The following is a 16,118-nucleotide window of genomic DNA, read 5'->3' as shown; positions in this document are numbered from 1 at the left end:
AGAACTGAGTAGCAGTTTAAAATGGAATGATTAATGCTGTGTGTCAAGCTCTGGAAAGCCTCACGTACTTCATGCCAGAACAGTATTTAATACAACTCCTTTAGAAAGAAACTCTCCCCCACCCTCTCTCTCTCTGACATGCACACAAAAAACCAGGTTGTCCACACAATCACCACAGATACAAATATAAAGATTTCAATACTTCTGTATTAAAGTGCAATCCAAAAATATTACAGAGGAAACTATTAAGTTATGGAAAGTGGTTAAGCTTCTTGGATTTAGATTAAAATGGATATTAGAAAATTTCACCCTATGCCTGCTATACTGAGTAATATTCTCAGTTACTAAAGGGAAGATGGTCAGAAAGGGATTCATGAATACAAACTAGTATGAGTGGTTCTTGCAAAATATAGCCCCTTTAGAGGTGAGGAAAAGATATCCTAAGAGATTAGGCTTTACTTAAGTTATATTTTCCATTATATGTGGAGCAAGAGTTCTCTTTGGAACAGATAAGAGGGGGGATTATCATGTGAAAAATAAAAGTTAAACCAGCGACAGCTTATGTAAGCAACCACAATATTGTGTGCTGCTTGCTGGCAAACATCCTTTTAGCCCTTCCTAACTCATTTGGCATCTCTTCCAACTTTGTTCAAAAGCAAATCTCACATGCCTTTCTCTATTTCAAAGTGAGTTTCAATACTTCCCCTCTCACCCACATCATTCACCATTTAGCCCTTTCTAGTTACATTAGTGCCTAGCTCAGCTGGCTGAGCAAGGAGAAATGGCTTCACTATCTATCTCAGGAGTTTGCTAGAATAATAGCTCTTTTCTATAAAGTACTCTCCTATTAAACAGACTCTGCTGCACTTGCTGCTACTGGGTACCAAGACATTCTGGACCTGGATTGGGCTGGTTTCCAGGAGACCAAGACATTCTTGCTTGGGTTGTGTTTCCAGAATGCTTGACGGGTGGGCTGCTCTTATATCTGTACCCTATACTTTTTGCTTAGCTTCACCCCTCAACTCCAAACTACTAATTTCATAACGCCACATCTTTGGTTCCAGTTCAGATAAATTGATCCTTTCCAGGTTTCTCAGCTGCACTAGGAATTAGATGAGCAGACAGATAGTCTGGCCTCTCTTGAATCTGAGACCTTCTCAATATTCCCTATACCAAAAGACAGTATACACTTTTAGAGACACTGATCCAACAGTCAAAAGAGAAAGCAGAAGAGAAACCTATTACATGTTATTTCACATGATTGTAAGTTTCCACCAGGCATCCCTTTTGCAAGGGATAGGTTGCAAAAGTGTAGAGAACATGTTTGTTGCAGAGCCAGATGCAGTTTCATCATGATAAGTTGGAGATGCACCAACATATTCAAAAAGACAGCTACTGGTTAGCCCTTTGGTTGCTTCCCCAGGCCATCTTTTTGTACATCACTGGAGATTTCCCCATAAGTCCTCTCTGCTACTTTCCTAGAAAATAAGATAAGCCTCCACATATTTATAGAATTCCCTCTCATGCATTAAACTGCATGGTATTTTTTTTAAAAAAATGCATGGAGTTAACACAGTTGTAACATGCCACACTGATGCTCACAAGCAGAGATGCATGGAAGCAGAATACTCCTGTCATATTCCTATCTGTGTGTCATTATACGAGTGTTTTTGTTCCATACAAAGAGGTTCAGTATTTCATTCCTACTTATGTGAAGTGGCTTCATTTGCATTATGCATATTTCACCTCTCCTGTCAAACCAAGGGCTAAAATAGTCATGGCTGTTCTATTCTGGTCTCAGGAGAGAAAGTAAGTACTCAGGAAAGCAATACTGTCACTGCTCTTTTGTATTGCCATGAGGAAAGTTTCAAGAACAGCGGGTGTTGAGGAGTCACCCAACATCGTGCAGGTTAGTGACACAGTATGACCTAGAGCATACAGAACCAAGAGGAGGCAGCAGCAATGGCAAAATCTTCTAGGACAAAAACATGGGAGGACAGCCCCTGGGCTCTTCTCAGTTATTCTTCTTCTCCTCAGGTGGTGAATAAGGAGGTGGTTGATCCTAAATTAAATGGAGACAGCATTAATGTGGCACATCCATGGTACATGGGTCACCTTTTTTACAAAACACATCAAAACTTTGCTCATTTCATAGTTTCAGCACACGTATCATCATGCTTGGGGGGCCATCATGTTCAAATGGGCAAGACATCTAATATGAGGGTCCTCAACCCACAAGGTATCTTGTTCTTCTCTCAATACAAGTTTAAGTCCAGTACCCCCTAGCAATACACTTCAAGATGGAGTACACAATTTTATATAACCTGCACATGCCAGTGATAGGATGGCACTTAACACATGGCTGCAATGGCACCTTTTTTTTAAAAGGAGGGGTGCACTCTGGATTGTCTAAGTAGTGTAATTTAACTAATTTAAGGTTTACTTTGTTTTAATGCAGCCTTTCCCCCTTAGAATTCAAGACTCTCTCTGTGTCTCTCTGTCTCTCTCTCTGTGTGTGTAAAACTTCCACTGAAATGGCTCTTTATCGCAGCTTTATAGCTTACTGAGAGTGACACAGAACATTAATCACATATACTAAAAACCAAGCAAGAACAAAAACCTAGTAATACAAATGAGGTTATTACTTGTAACAAAAATTGTCTTGTTGGCTGCCAGTACAGGTTAAAGAAATAAGCTACAGTGAGCATTTATCAAATTATTCCAAGCTAGCATCAAACCTAAAAGGAGAAGTGGGTCAATCAAATAATCTTGTACCAAGAAAGTGGATGCCATCTTGTGTCAGATTTGGATGTATTTGAAGCAAATTATGAAACTGCAATATGTTTCATAGATTCTGATTTGCCTCTCGTGGATTTTATGTTATTTGTGATCTTTTCCAACAGAGCTGCATTCCAAAATTCATCATACCATCTGTCTTCGGATAGTTAACCAGCCTTCTTCCAGTAATGCAATATCATGAGCTTGGCAGCCACGAGCATGAAGTAAAGGAGGCCCTTGTAGGGAAGGTCCTCACTGACGTTTATGCAGATGGAGAATAGGCAAAGCTCAAGGTCCCTATGTGCTGTTACAATTGGCCCTCCCATTTTTCAGTACGGCTGGTATCTCTACTACAGGAAGCAAAGATACCAAGTATGCTTACTGCACTGTAAGAAGCTGTACTGTATACTTCAACCAGTTGCAAGTTATGTCCAGCTGATTGCTAGCATAGCAAGAGTTCTTGCCATTTCTCCTCCCTATATCCATCAGACATAGTAAGGTTCCTTACCATAGGCATGTAGACATTGTGAGGATTAGCCGGGTTATAATATGCACTGGAAGTTGCCTCTGTTGCTTTGTTGCCACCTAGTGCAGTAGGAAAGAATCAAGCATCTTTAAAAATACAAAAATCCACACTAATTATATTCACAAAGCAAATGCTGCTTGTTTTAGCAAAATTTTTAGATTAGACAAAAGAGCAGATTCTGCAGTGTCAGCAGTTGGTTTGTGGACATGCTGAACAGCATTCATTCTGAGGAGACAGGGAACAGGAGAAAAGATGCCACAATGACCACAGAGACAAAGATCAAGAAACAAGATTTTAAGAGAGAGAGGTATCCACTTATACAAATAGTAGTCCCAACAGGTTTTTGCAGGATTAGGTAGCCACCTGGAATTTAGACCGATTGTATTCTGTTAACAAGCATTCTGGGATCCTAAAACCTTCTGAGAGCTTGCTCAGGACCGCAATACCTCAAGGACCGCCTCCTTCCATATGAACCTACCCAGACCCTGAGATCATCTTCTGAGGCCCTCCTTTGTGTGCCCCCTCTTCGTGAGGTTCGGAGGATGGCAACACGAGAACGGGCCTTCTCTGCAGTGGCTCCCCGTCTGTGGACTGCTCCCCCCCCAGGGAAGTTCGCCTGGTGCCTTCATTACAGTGGAACCTCTGGTTACGTACTGTGCTCCTTGCGAATGCTTCGGGTAATGAGCTCCATTAACCTGGAAGTAGGTCTCCTGGAAGTGAACTTTGCCCCAGGATGCGAGTGGGAGACTTGCAGCAGGAGACCCCATTAGCAAAAGCACACCTCAGATTAAGAATGGTTTCAACTTAAGAACGGACCTCCAGAATGTATTAAGTTCATAACCGGAGGCACCACTGTATACATCTTTAGGAACCAGGCAAAAACGTTCCTCTTTAACCAGGTACATCTCATGCCCTTTTAAAATGTGTTTTTATGGGGGGGGGGCTATTGGGTTGCTGTTTTTATTTTTATTAGGTATTTTGTGGTTTTATATCTTGATTTTATTCTGTGAACTGCCCTGAGACCCCTGGGTATAGGGTGGTATATAAATTCAAATAGAGATAACAACAACAACAACAACAACAACAACAACAAAATAGATTCACAGCTTCCTTGGCTGTCATGACTATTAGAACAGGGTAACTCCTCACGCTCAACCACTCACCTCTCTTCAACAAAGAAATTATTCAAAACCTTAAAAAAAGATACACTGGGAGACTGATCCAATCCCCCCCCCATTCTAAACGGAAACTTACCTGGCATTCCTGGCTCTGTCCAGGTTCTAGGAACTGAAGGTCCTGCCTGAGATGGGGCCGAAGGTCCTGCAGAAGGGCCAGGGTATGGAGGAGGCGGTGCCATGTACATGGAGTTCATCCCAGGAGGTGCTGGATACATGCCTGACGATAGATAACAGATGCCATGTCTGTACACGCATCACAGAAATATTCAAGGAGGAGCAGTTCACCAGGACAGGATTTTCCTATGCTGCATTTCATCCGCTTTCCCCATATCAGTTACCTGCTTAAACTGAGACAATTGCTGTTCAAACTACATAGTCCATACTGATCCAGCAACTGTTCCCACTGGTTGCATAGAAAGCAAGGCAGCAGCAGAGGCTGAGTCACCACATACAGATGTACTGTGGAGAATGTACCTACTAAAACAATGCATGTAATACTTGAAGTCAAGGACTAAGTCTTACTTTGTTTAGCGAAATGACCCAATCCACGTTTAGTGTGTTCCAAGCATTCTACACTGAATAGGATCCCCTCCACTTTTGTGTTACTGTGGATATTCTCTAGATTTGAGCATTAGTCATCTCACCTACATGGAATAGTTATATATTTTGTCTGGTCGTATATACTACTGCCCTTTTTTGAGTGACATTATTTCATGCAATCTGCTGGATTTTTTACCTGGAGGAGGAGCATATGGATATCCCATAGGTTGTGCAGCAGGTCCATATCCATTCATTTGTGCAGGCATATAACCGTATGGTCCTGGTGGTGGTGCGGCATAGGCCCCTGGTGCAGGTGCATATCCTCCTGGAAAAGGCGGAGGGGCATAGCCCCCGGGAACAGGTGCATAGCCATAGCCAAAACTCTGGGCAGGTACTCCCCTAGAAGCTGAAGAGGAATATGTTCAGTAAGCTAAAATCAGCACATGAAACCCTGGACGTCTTATGACGATGTCTTAAATCAGTCTACATTTAATTGATTAAGGCAAAATTATCTCCTTTCCCTTGTTGATGTTTTTGCCAGTTTTGCACCTAGAGCAGGACAGAACCATGAGGATGAAAATGAACAGGTCAGTTAATGGAGGCAGCCAGACTAACTAAGGGCCAGCTACTGCTAGCAAAACCAGAAAGCAAAGCAAATACAGATTAAGCAGCAAATGGCATTGAGGGCGGGGGAGAAAATCTTACCATCACTAGCAAGTTTGAACATCAGTTGCCCAAACTCTATGGCACCTCCACTGAAGAAGCTCATCTTAAATGAAGCCTGTCCTTCCCAGCCACCTGAGAAAAACAAGTCAGGTTAAATTTTAATTAAGGAAGCTTCCCAAGAGATTGCAAAGATAAAAGTTAACAGAGTTAATTTGGACCCATATGCTTCTGGGCAAATGAAAACATTTGTATTTTAATTTGATGGCACGAAAGGTAACTAAAACAGACGGGGAAGCTCTAGATGTTGTTTGACTTCAGCTGCCACCAGCCCCAGCCAACAAGGCCATTAGTCAGGAATGATGGAAACTGTAATCTAACAACACCAAGGAGGAGAGGGAGCACAACAGGTTGGTCACTTCTGGGTAAGAAAGTGAAATCAAGAATAGTTTCAACCAAGTTATAGTATTAACACCAGTATTAACCCATCAAGTACTTCTCCTGCAAGCTAGGTTTCACCGCCTTACAGATTCAAAGAAGATTCATCTTATTTCAGGTAGTATGAAAAAAATAGCTATATAAAATTAGTATTTGATTTGATAAGGCTGGAGGATGGGTAACTTGAATGGAAGACCAATAAGTCAGATGTTTTCCATGGATTTATTAATTTAATCAGGGTCTGGAACTTAACTAGAAAGTAAAATAAGAATTTCTACCAGCAGAATCTTTTACTGTCTTATTCCAGCAAGCATCCTTCATAACTCGGCAAGAAAATATTTACTGAAATGAAAGTTTTTAAAAAATATGTTTCTGAAATAAAACAACTTTTTCCTCTTCCCAAATCAAGCTATAATAATAAAAAGACTGAAGTGAAAATCCTCATCGCTACACTAGTTACAATGAAAATAATGATTTGCAAGCCAAGAGGATATGTTCATAAAAGGAGTGCTGAAACACAATCAAACTCGGCAGGGAGGGGTGTGTTTTTAGTAAACACACAAACTCACAGGAAAAACTCATTTCTATCATGTGATATTCACATGAGACACTGCCCCACATTTCCGATGCAATCATGCTCTTCAAGACCAATGGAAAGGGGGAAAAAAAGACCAATGGAAAATAAATCACTGAAGTAGATTTTGCACAACTTGCGTTAAACTCAGTGATACAATAAATACATTCGTCACCACAAGATGTAGTACATACCTCCAGGTTCTGCTTCTATAACTCCTTTGATATAATTGGCGGAAAATACGGGCTGTTCAATGGAGCATCCTTTCACCTTGTAGAAGGGCATCATGAAGGACATCATTGGGTCCTTGCCCTTGGACACAAAAATAACCTGCAATACATTTAATTATCAAACTTATACCACGTGCTGTCTCTTCTATACAAGGCCCAAAGCAGTTAACACAGGGATAAAAATATGTAATATAAAACTACGTACGAAACAATCCAGGACAAATAACTAATTCTTCAAAGTGAGAGAAAGCCAACCCCCCATATCAAACCATCAACTGAAGACTTAAGTCAGGAATTTTCATTTAATATTTATTAAAATAAATGAAAAAATAAAGAAGCATAACCAGTTTTCTACAGAAGTCCCTCCACCCACTCAAATGTCTTCATCCTTTCCCTAAATGTCTACAAAATTGGGCTGCGACAGGCCTCTTTTAAGAGCATGGAGGTTCCCCACTAAGACCTCTCACTGGCAGTTTAGGAAGAAGGTGGGAATCTTTTTCATCTTGAGGCCAAATTCTCTTCTGGGTAACCTTTCAAGTGCCACATGCTCTTTCTGAACACTCTAGAGTCTGCTAGTTTCTACACACTCTTTCTGTCCTCCATCCTGGCACTATCAGAGTTCAAGGACACATTCCAACCAGGCAAAAACAACAACACTGCTCCTGGAAGGTTCAAAGTAAGGCCAGTGAGGTGGGGGCTGGAAAAAGGAAGTGGCATTCTATACCAGCAGAAGTTTCTGAACAGTATTTGAAGATAGATTTATGTAGAACATCAAACAACCCACAAAAACAGTTTTCATCTTGTGTCAGTCAGAATGCCTTCTTGTATCTTAAGCCAACATGAAATTTCAGAACAAAATAATCTAGAAAATTTCAGAATTTGTAGTAGCCATGCTGAATGCCTGAAAGAAGAAAACTACTTCTACTCTATCATTTCAACTACAGCCATACCTCGGGTTGAAGTAGTTTCAGGATGAATATTTTCGGGTTGCGCTCCACGGCGAGCCGGAAGTAATGGAGCGTGTTACTTCCGGGTTTCGCCGCTTGCGCATGCACAGATGCTCAAAATGACGTCAAGAGCATGCGCGGAAGCGCCGAATCGCAACCCGCAGACACGGGTTGCATTTGCTTCTGGATGCGAACGGGGTTCCAGAACAGATTCCGTTCGCATCCAGAGGTACCACTGAAATGTAGGGAAAAAAATACCTACACTAATAGTATAGAAAAGAATGTACTGTAGAATCTCACACTAGTTGTAGTTAGATAAACTACAAGTGACTGCTGTCCTGACTGAATGACCCTTCAAAAGATGTCTAAGATGCAACTGGCCCTCACTCAAAACTTACCCTGTAAGGAGTGAGAAACACCATTCCTTTCTTGGTGCCCTTGAAGATCTCTGGTTTGCCAGTCACATCAGAGAAGGTCAGCTCCACATCTTTACAGTGCTTGAGAATGCTTCAGGGAAGGAGAAAAAATATGGCCGCATGAGCATTTCTTAGTGGGCTATGCAAAACATGCCAGTACTGATCGGTGAAGAACCAACTCTACTATACTCACTGGGAGAGCCACTGCCAAGCCCAGACAGCTATTCAGAAAGCAAAACCCAACTCAGCAGATATATTTGCTTTCCCCTTCAGACACTAAACGGGAACACAATTCTCCTAACATTTCAAGTCTAAAGCAGGACACGAGAGAATCCAGTGAACAGGATTCACCTAACAAGGGCTTCTACTTGTGCAAAGGGACTCCCCCTCCCCAATTGTCCTAACTGAGGGTTGTATTGTATCCAACCGTGTTACTCAGTTGACAATAAAGTTTCAATTAGTGAAAAGGAGAAAAAGCTGGTTAGCAATTCACCTCCCCTTCCCCAGCCTCCCCAAGTCTGAAGAACTGATTTTGGCTGTATAGGGGGAATTACAAAAAACAAACAAAAATCCTCCCCCTTACTGCCAGCTGAGCGGTACTGGGAGCTATCCTGACAAGGCAGATCCCCATGTGATGTGCTCTACAGCTGCCTCTCATTTTGCATTCTTCCAAGTGTGTGTCGAACATTTGCTAATATTAAGGCTACGGAAACTCCCATATGAACAGTCTGTTGTCATCAGGATACCCCTAAACCATTTCTTGTTCAGGGATATTTTACTGGTGACCTACTGCTCACGAACAGGTTATGAAAGAGCTGTGCAATGCTTTTCAATTTAGCTCTCTCACTGACCAGCTAAGAATCATGTGACTGATTTAACTCGCTCTGGCTTCCCTTCCAGCTCTTTTGTTAGCCCAGAGCCAATTAGTGAGAGTTTTCTAAGTCAACTGAATTTCATTCTGCCAATGAGGTTTGTGTGCTCTGTTCTGTAACTGGTCTTGTGGCTTATAGTGTCAGGTTTTTTGTTATAAGCGATCCTGAAGCACAGGTGCTGTGGGACAAAAATAATAATAAATAATAGATCAAATGATGCACTAACAGTCAATACAGTGGAAACTTAAACTTGTTAATAATTAAGTTGAAATCATTATTCCTGTTGTGACTGTCGTTTATAGGTGCTCAGCTCATCTTTCAAAAATGCAATGCTTCCATTGGCTTTCAGAAACTTAAAACAATATGCAACAACATATAAATTTGCATGCAAGCAGGGCCAGCTCATGCATGAGACAAGACGAGACGACTGCCTCAGAGGGAAGGATCCACAGATCTGATCTCCAAGAAATGCATCGCCTGCTGCTGCTGCAGTGGCCATGACAACTGTGGCACTCTTAGGAGGCCAGATCAGCTGTGTTCCTCAGCAGACTCTCTGCCAGATACAGCCTCTAGGCAAATAAGAGGCACTACCATTGTTCCTGATGTAAATCTTCACTCACCCCTTCTTCCCTGGTGGTGGGGAGGGCATTGTGTGGTTTGCCTCAGGTGCCAAAATGTCTTGGGCCAGTCTATTTTCTCCAGCATCTGAAATTCTCCTAACCATGATCTTCTGTTTAGAAAACAAACTGGACTCTGTGCTACACTTTTCATAATTTGCAAGTACAATTAACATGCACTTGGCTTCACCATTACTCTGCTTTTATTGTTCTTGGTCATTCAGCTGAATAATCAACTGAATAATATAATTGTCAATATCCACAGCGAAAGAAGGATACTGACAAGCTAGAACATGTGCAGAGGAGGGCGACTGACCAATAAGATAAAGGGTCTGAAAACCAAACTTTATGAGGAACAGTTAAGGGAGTTGGGTATGTTTAGCCTGGTAAAGAGGAGACTCAGAGGAGATATGAGAGCCATATTCAGATTATCTCAAGGGCTGTCAAATGGAGGATGGAGCAAGCTTGTTTTCTCCTGCTCTGGAGGGCAGGACTTGAACCAATGGATTCAAGTTATTAGAAAAGAGTTTCTGACTAAACATCAGGAAGAACTTTCTGACAGAGCAGTTCAACAGTGGAAAAGACTCCCACAAGCGGTGGTGGACCAGCCTTCCTTGGAGGTTTTTAAGCAGAGGTTGGATGGCCATTTGTCATGTATGATCTAGTTGAGATTCCTGCATTGCAGGGGGCTGGTCTAGATAACTCTCATGGTCCCTTCCAACTACAATTCTGTGATTCTAAGATGGTAGCTCAAATCTCAGCAGTGAGTTGTTGTAGGAACCCTGTGCCAGGAATAGGGACAGCACAGCGAAGGGATGTCTAATCCATTTGACAAATTTAGCTTACACTGGGAAAGTAACATGTCAATTCCAGCCATAACAGGAACAAGGGTAAGAAAGAGATACCAGTATTGTGATGGTTATCAAGAGCTTTTCTGTCTGCCCTGGCCAGACAACAACTATATTCTCGAAAAGACAACTATGAAGTCTAATAGATCAAATGAACTAGCCAGCAGGCTGGAAGAATTATTTCCCCTTAAATACAATTTGAGGGCCAATCATTTACAAGCTAAGTTTTCTGGCATGCTGCCAATCCAGCAAGTAATTTTTGACAGATGCAGAAGACTGGTGCTCACACCACCTAAAAAACCAATGGTGCTCTGTTTACACATAACAAAGCAGAGAGCAACTTGAATATCACATTTACACCATACATTTAAAGCACATGGCTTCTGCTAAAGAATTCTGGGAACTGTAGTTTACCCCCTCATAGAGCTACATTTCCTAACATTCTTAAACCACAGTTCCCATTATTCTTTGGGGGAAGTCACATGCTTTAAATGCATGCTTTGGGTAGAACCAAAATCACAGCTACATAAATGAGATGTGCTCTGCCACACATATTTTTGGCCAACTGTTATCAATTGATTATTGTTATCAATAACAATTGTTATCAATTGATAACAATTACCTAGTGAGGTAAAAATTGACACGAAATCCACCTGGAGAACCACACTTGTATACATCAATTCACAGCACCCTTACTTTTAAGATACTTTCCAGTTCTTCATGAGGAAAAAATGGCAAGGTATCTTTATTCAAAAGAGTTCTTGGCTGCCCCAAACACTGGATATCTCCTTCACTGTAGGGGATAAATGGCTGCCCACAGCCCATCTGCTTAGTATGTCTCAAATATGCTTCAAAGGAATGTAACTATTTTTAGTATTACTTTGTAAACACTGGTAAAATCGACATTTTTCTTTTATGCTTCACTGGCACGCTAGTCACTTTATCTCTGCTAAAGTGGCAAACCGGCCGGCGAAATATTAAGAAAATAAATGTACGCTGATCTCCACTCATACTGTGGGGGATCAACGTGTAACTTGCGTGTAGCACATGACAAAGGGAAAGCACGGATTAGGGTCACACCCACCGAGGGCTGAAGAGGAGGAAATGTCACGAACTGAATCAGCCTGCGCAGCAGCTTACGCCTAAGGCACCGACCCGAGGTATGCGAAGGGGCAAGTGGGCGCCGCGGAGAACAGAAGGCCTTACTTCCGAGTAAACACCTTCAGGGCTGCGCTACAAGGGAGCGAGTTTATCTACCCACAACAACACAGATCAAGGGATGTTTACCCCTTAAAACTTTCGCCCCCCCCCCCCCATGAACATAAACCGGGCAGGAGCCCGAGGGAAGAAGGCACGGGAGGAAGAGGGGGGGCGGGGAATGCCCTGCGTAACAGCATTCACACGGGCAGTTAACTGCTGCGCGCGCGCGTCACAATCGCAATTCCTGGGGAGAGATTTGGCGCTGCTTTCGGTGGCCGAACCAGGGGCGACTTTTCTCGAGAAGCCGCCCGCGGTCTCCTCCGAAATAAACCCGGGCGAGGGCCCCCCTGGCGACCCCCGAGGCCGGGGAGGGCGCCCCCTTCCCCGGCTCCACGTCTCCCCTCTCCTCGCTTCCTTAGTTACCTCTCCCCGTTGGGCGGGATCACCCCGCCGCCCGCCGAGTGGTGCCTGTTCACCGCCATCTTCCCGGCCAATAGCGCCGCCGACCGAGACGGCCCTCCTCCCTCGCCCTTATACGAAGCGGCGCTCGAGTGGCTTCGCCGCGGCCGTGACCTCACGGCGCACAGGCCCGCCTCTCGGGGGGGCGGGAATGGGGCGGGCGGGCGCGCCGGCAAAGTGAGGGAGGGAAAGAAAGAGCGAGGAAGAAGGGGAAACGAGCAGAGCGGGGTATCGAGGTCCTTCAGCCGCAGGGACAGAGTCCCCATAGCTTAAAATCAACAAAGAGGCTAAACTCAGCGGCGTATTCAGATCTAACAAATGTATCCCGGACTTAATGCCTGCATCCCGGGGGTTGGGCTAGATGACCCTGGGGTCCCTTTCAGATCTACCATTCTAGGATTTTGTTCTGCGACTTCAAAGAGTCCTTTGCTGTGAGAAGCCGGCGAAGCGGGGCATGGACGCAACAGCCAACCCACCTCACCTCTCGCCTACCTGCGATTCCCAGCAACGTGTGGCAGTGGGGTGTCAACAGTGAAGTCAGAGGAAAAGGAAATGGGTGCGGGGGATACAGACTATTATTATTTTTTTGCATTGCGTTTCCATCTCACCGCAGGAATTACATTTCCTCCATCTAGTGCGCGCACTATACGCTTCATACCTCTGAGGAAGAGGACTCTAGTCTGCCAAAGCTGTGCCACCAGCCATTGTAGTGATTCAGAGACATTTCTTAGTTGTTGTTGTTGTAGTAGCTAATAAATTTCACTATGTTAAATCTTGTCTCAAGGTATTGAACCCAAACTTATTACAGCCATAATACATGTATTGGTTTTTAAGGTGCTGCATGATTGTATTGTTTTTTGCTGCAGACTAACATTACTGCCCTTCTGGAACCTCTTGATAACTGTGGTGCTATAACATTTTTTTTAAATGCTCAAGGCTTGTTTTTCTTACCCTTCTCTCTTTCTGTTTGCATTTAACTTGTTGCTATAGGCCTGGCAACAGTTTGACATATTGCTGTATCATATTTAAGAATATGGTGCAATACCTTAAAACAGTTGTACCATGCTCTTATAGCTGTACTTGGCTCCAAAAAGTAGTGACTGTTCCACCCCCCCTACCCCAATCACAAAACCTTGTTTCATATCCCATCTCCTCTCATGCCTACAGATGTTAGGTTGCTTGTAGGCTTCCTGGAGACAGCTGGTAGACTACTGTGGTAAGAAGGATGCTGGACTTGATGGGTCTGATGCAGCAAGTCTCTCATGTAAATGGTAAAAAACCACAAAACCACAAATTGTGATTTTAGAAGTCCACTTTGTTCGGGATGGAAACAGCAGCTTTACGGTAAATGTCAGATGTGGAGCCCTTTGGAAATATACATAGAGTTCAATTCACTGTATGATATTAATATTACCTTTGAATCAAGACTATTTTTAATACAACTATGTTGCATTCATAGTGCATGTTGAAGACATAGTCATGCAACCTTGGGTTCCTTAACGTAAAAAGTGTGTTATAACTTCAGCCATACAGCAGGCGTTCTGCTAATTTATAGTTTGTTCATTAGTCTTTCATTGGTGAACTAGGACCAAAGACAAGGTGGCTGCAAACAGTAATATTACTGCCATACAAATTATACTGTATACAAGAGGCAGGGAAAAGTGAATCCCCAAATGCATATTTGGGCTAATGGTGGGTTGTGAGTCTGAAAAGGTTGAAGACTATGGCTTAGAGCAAATGACAAAATCTACTTACAAATATCATCAGGGCAACAAGCACATCTAAGATGGCCTTGAACAGTATTTATCTGGAAATGTACTCTCAAAGGACTAGGATTATTTCATAAAATATTATCAACTCTCACACAACCAGGCCTGTGCCGTGGGGGTGGGCAGCAGGGACCACTTGCCCGAGGCTTGGAGGGCTAAGCCAGCCAAGGGGTGGCACCAGGGACTGGCGCCTTTCCCCCCTTTTCTTGTTCTTCTCCAAGCTGGGAAAGTTCCAGCCCATTGTTGTAGGGTTGTAATATAGGTGACACAATAATGCTGAAAGTAGGTGTCATGTGTACCAACTCTGACCCAAATGGAGTGATTGTGTGTGTGTGTGTGTGTGTAAGGAAAACTAAGCAAATAAACCAGTTGTTCAAAGAACGTTTTCTTTAATCCGACAATAGAACACAGAAAGTTAAGTCTAGCAACATTTACATCACTGGTATGTGTCTTTTTGTCATTTATCTCAACCAGGACTGGACAGATGACAAGAGGACTTCATTAGGATACTTCCATAAGCTAGAGGCACCAGGAGAATCTAGGCTACGTTCATTTACCATGCTTGTATTAGTTTCTCTGCCAGAAGAAGAAGAAAAGAATCTTAGTGTAATCTACAATTATCCATGAACTTGCTTGCAAGAGGATCTAGATTTCCAAAATACTTTAGGTACATCTCGGTATGCACAATGACAGTGTAGGATTTTCAGAGACTACAGTAGGATTCCACTGATACCTTTTTCTCTGCACCTGTGTCTCTTTTATGGCCTTGTTGTCTAGATCCACGTGTAACATTAAAGAACCTCAAAAAGAGGGAAGCCAAAATATTACTATGGGGCATTTACTTTCTTATTACATTTATAACAGTAGTAGTACTGTAGTCATAGTCAGCAGAGTGCTATTTAAGGAGTTTGTGTGTCTTGGGTGGCATTTGATCTGGGCAGATTGGAATGGAGCAAAAGATAATTTCATATTAGTAAATACCACTAGCTGCAGCAAAAGGCTACCGTAGCCTTCTCAGCTAGAAAAGCAAAGATCCATATTGACAAGGAGTGTGCGCATATCTCTGCTTTTTCCTTTTATGGACAGCATTTACTATAACATGTAAATTTAGATTTGCTATAATATAAATGGAAATTTTCTTAAAATAAATGGACCTGCTCAGCTCAGTCTGAGGGTGAAACTGTAACATTAATCTTGCTATGCAGCAAAGTGACGAACAATATTTTACCGTTTAGATTGATGCAGGCAGAAATTGTTCAACAGAAATTAAAACCATTAAAACTTGGATTTGGAGTTGTCAGACCACAGTTCCTCCGCCAAGGAAAACAAATCTGCATTCCTCACACCTATTGGTCCCATGTACAAAGTAAAATATAGCCCTATAGTCACAGCAGCTAAATCTTGAAGTGAAAATAATTTCCCTATGACTGGGTAGTCAAGTGCTTCATCAGACAGTAGCATCAATGCCTGAAGGTGTAGATTTAGGATGAAGCTACCACTCTGGAAGTTTTACCACTATGCTTAAAATAAAAATAGCTTAAATGGATAAACATTCATGGCTTCCAGCAGCCTTGACTACAAGCAATGCACATGTTACAGCTGCCACATGGAGATGGACCTGCTTTAAATTGCCCTTTTTGACAGCTTTCACCACATGGATTGGTCAGTTTTCCCCACAATGCAAAAGGCTAAAAAATAAAAAAATAAAATAAAAAGCTGTGTAGCAGCATGGGGAAATATACCAATCCATACAGTGACTCACTGGACATAAATGACCCTTTCCTTTCCCCTTTCCCTTCCCCCTCCCCCCTCCCCTCTCTCCATCTCTCTATCCCTCCCTGAACTCATCCAGAATTGTCCTTGCCCTGCTGCTTTCACCTGAGAAAACCTGATCCTTACCACTGAATCAGAGTAAACATCAATCAGGTTTTCTTCAGACTCATGTTGGCTCTGCTTTGCTGCTAAAGGGCAGATTTTCCAGGGGAAAGCAGTTCAGCAAGGGCAAAACCACTCAGGCCCATGGCTAGGAAGCATGGGACAAGTGGAAAACTGCTCAGGCCTGG

The 16,118-nt window shown here is 42.8% G+C and overlaps 1 protein-coding gene and 1 long non-coding RNA gene across 3 annotated transcripts; one reads left to right on the top strand and one right to left on the bottom strand.

The window, feature by feature from the left end:
- Positions 1-1,555: 1,555 nt before the first annotated feature.
- On the bottom strand, positions 1,556-12,409 carry WBP2NL (WBP2 N-terminal like). 2 transcript variants are annotated; one of them, XM_081877647.1, is made up of 8 exons: positions 12,251-12,409; positions 8,273-8,381; positions 6,892-7,027; positions 5,728-5,820; positions 5,219-5,428; positions 4,559-4,699; positions 3,287-3,363; positions 1,556-2,062 (listed from the first exon to the last, which is right to left on the bottom strand). In XM_081877647.1, the coding sequence occupies exons 1-8, from the start codon at positions 12,307-12,309 to the stop codon at positions 2,015-2,017; spliced, it is 873 nt and encodes a 290-aa protein (XP_081733773.1). In that variant the 5' UTR covers positions 12,310-12,409; the 3' UTR covers positions 1,556-2,014. The 2 variants fall into 2 exon arrangements, with proteins under 2 accessions (XP_081733773.1, XP_081733774.1); XM_081877648.1 differs by lacking the exon at positions 12,251-12,409 and adding an exon at positions 11,712-11,945.
- A 443-nt stretch (positions 12,410-12,852) lies between these two features.
- LOC309350660 lies at positions 12,853-15,770 on the top strand. The gene is made up of 2 exons (XR_014160480.1): positions 12,853-13,070; positions 14,530-15,770. It is a non-coding gene; the product is annotated as an uncharacterized lncRNA (long non-coding RNA).
- Positions 15,771-16,118: the final 348 nt, after the last annotated feature.

Source organism: Podarcis erhardii, assembly GCF_964252035.2.
Source record: "Podarcis erhardii genome assembly, chromosome: 10".
Classification (NCBI taxonomy): Eukaryota; Metazoa; Chordata; class Lepidosauria; order Squamata; family Lacertidae; genus Podarcis; species Podarcis erhardii.
The sequence above is the reverse complement of the archived record's forward strand: the minus strand, read 5'-3'. Positions and strand labels throughout refer to the sequence as shown.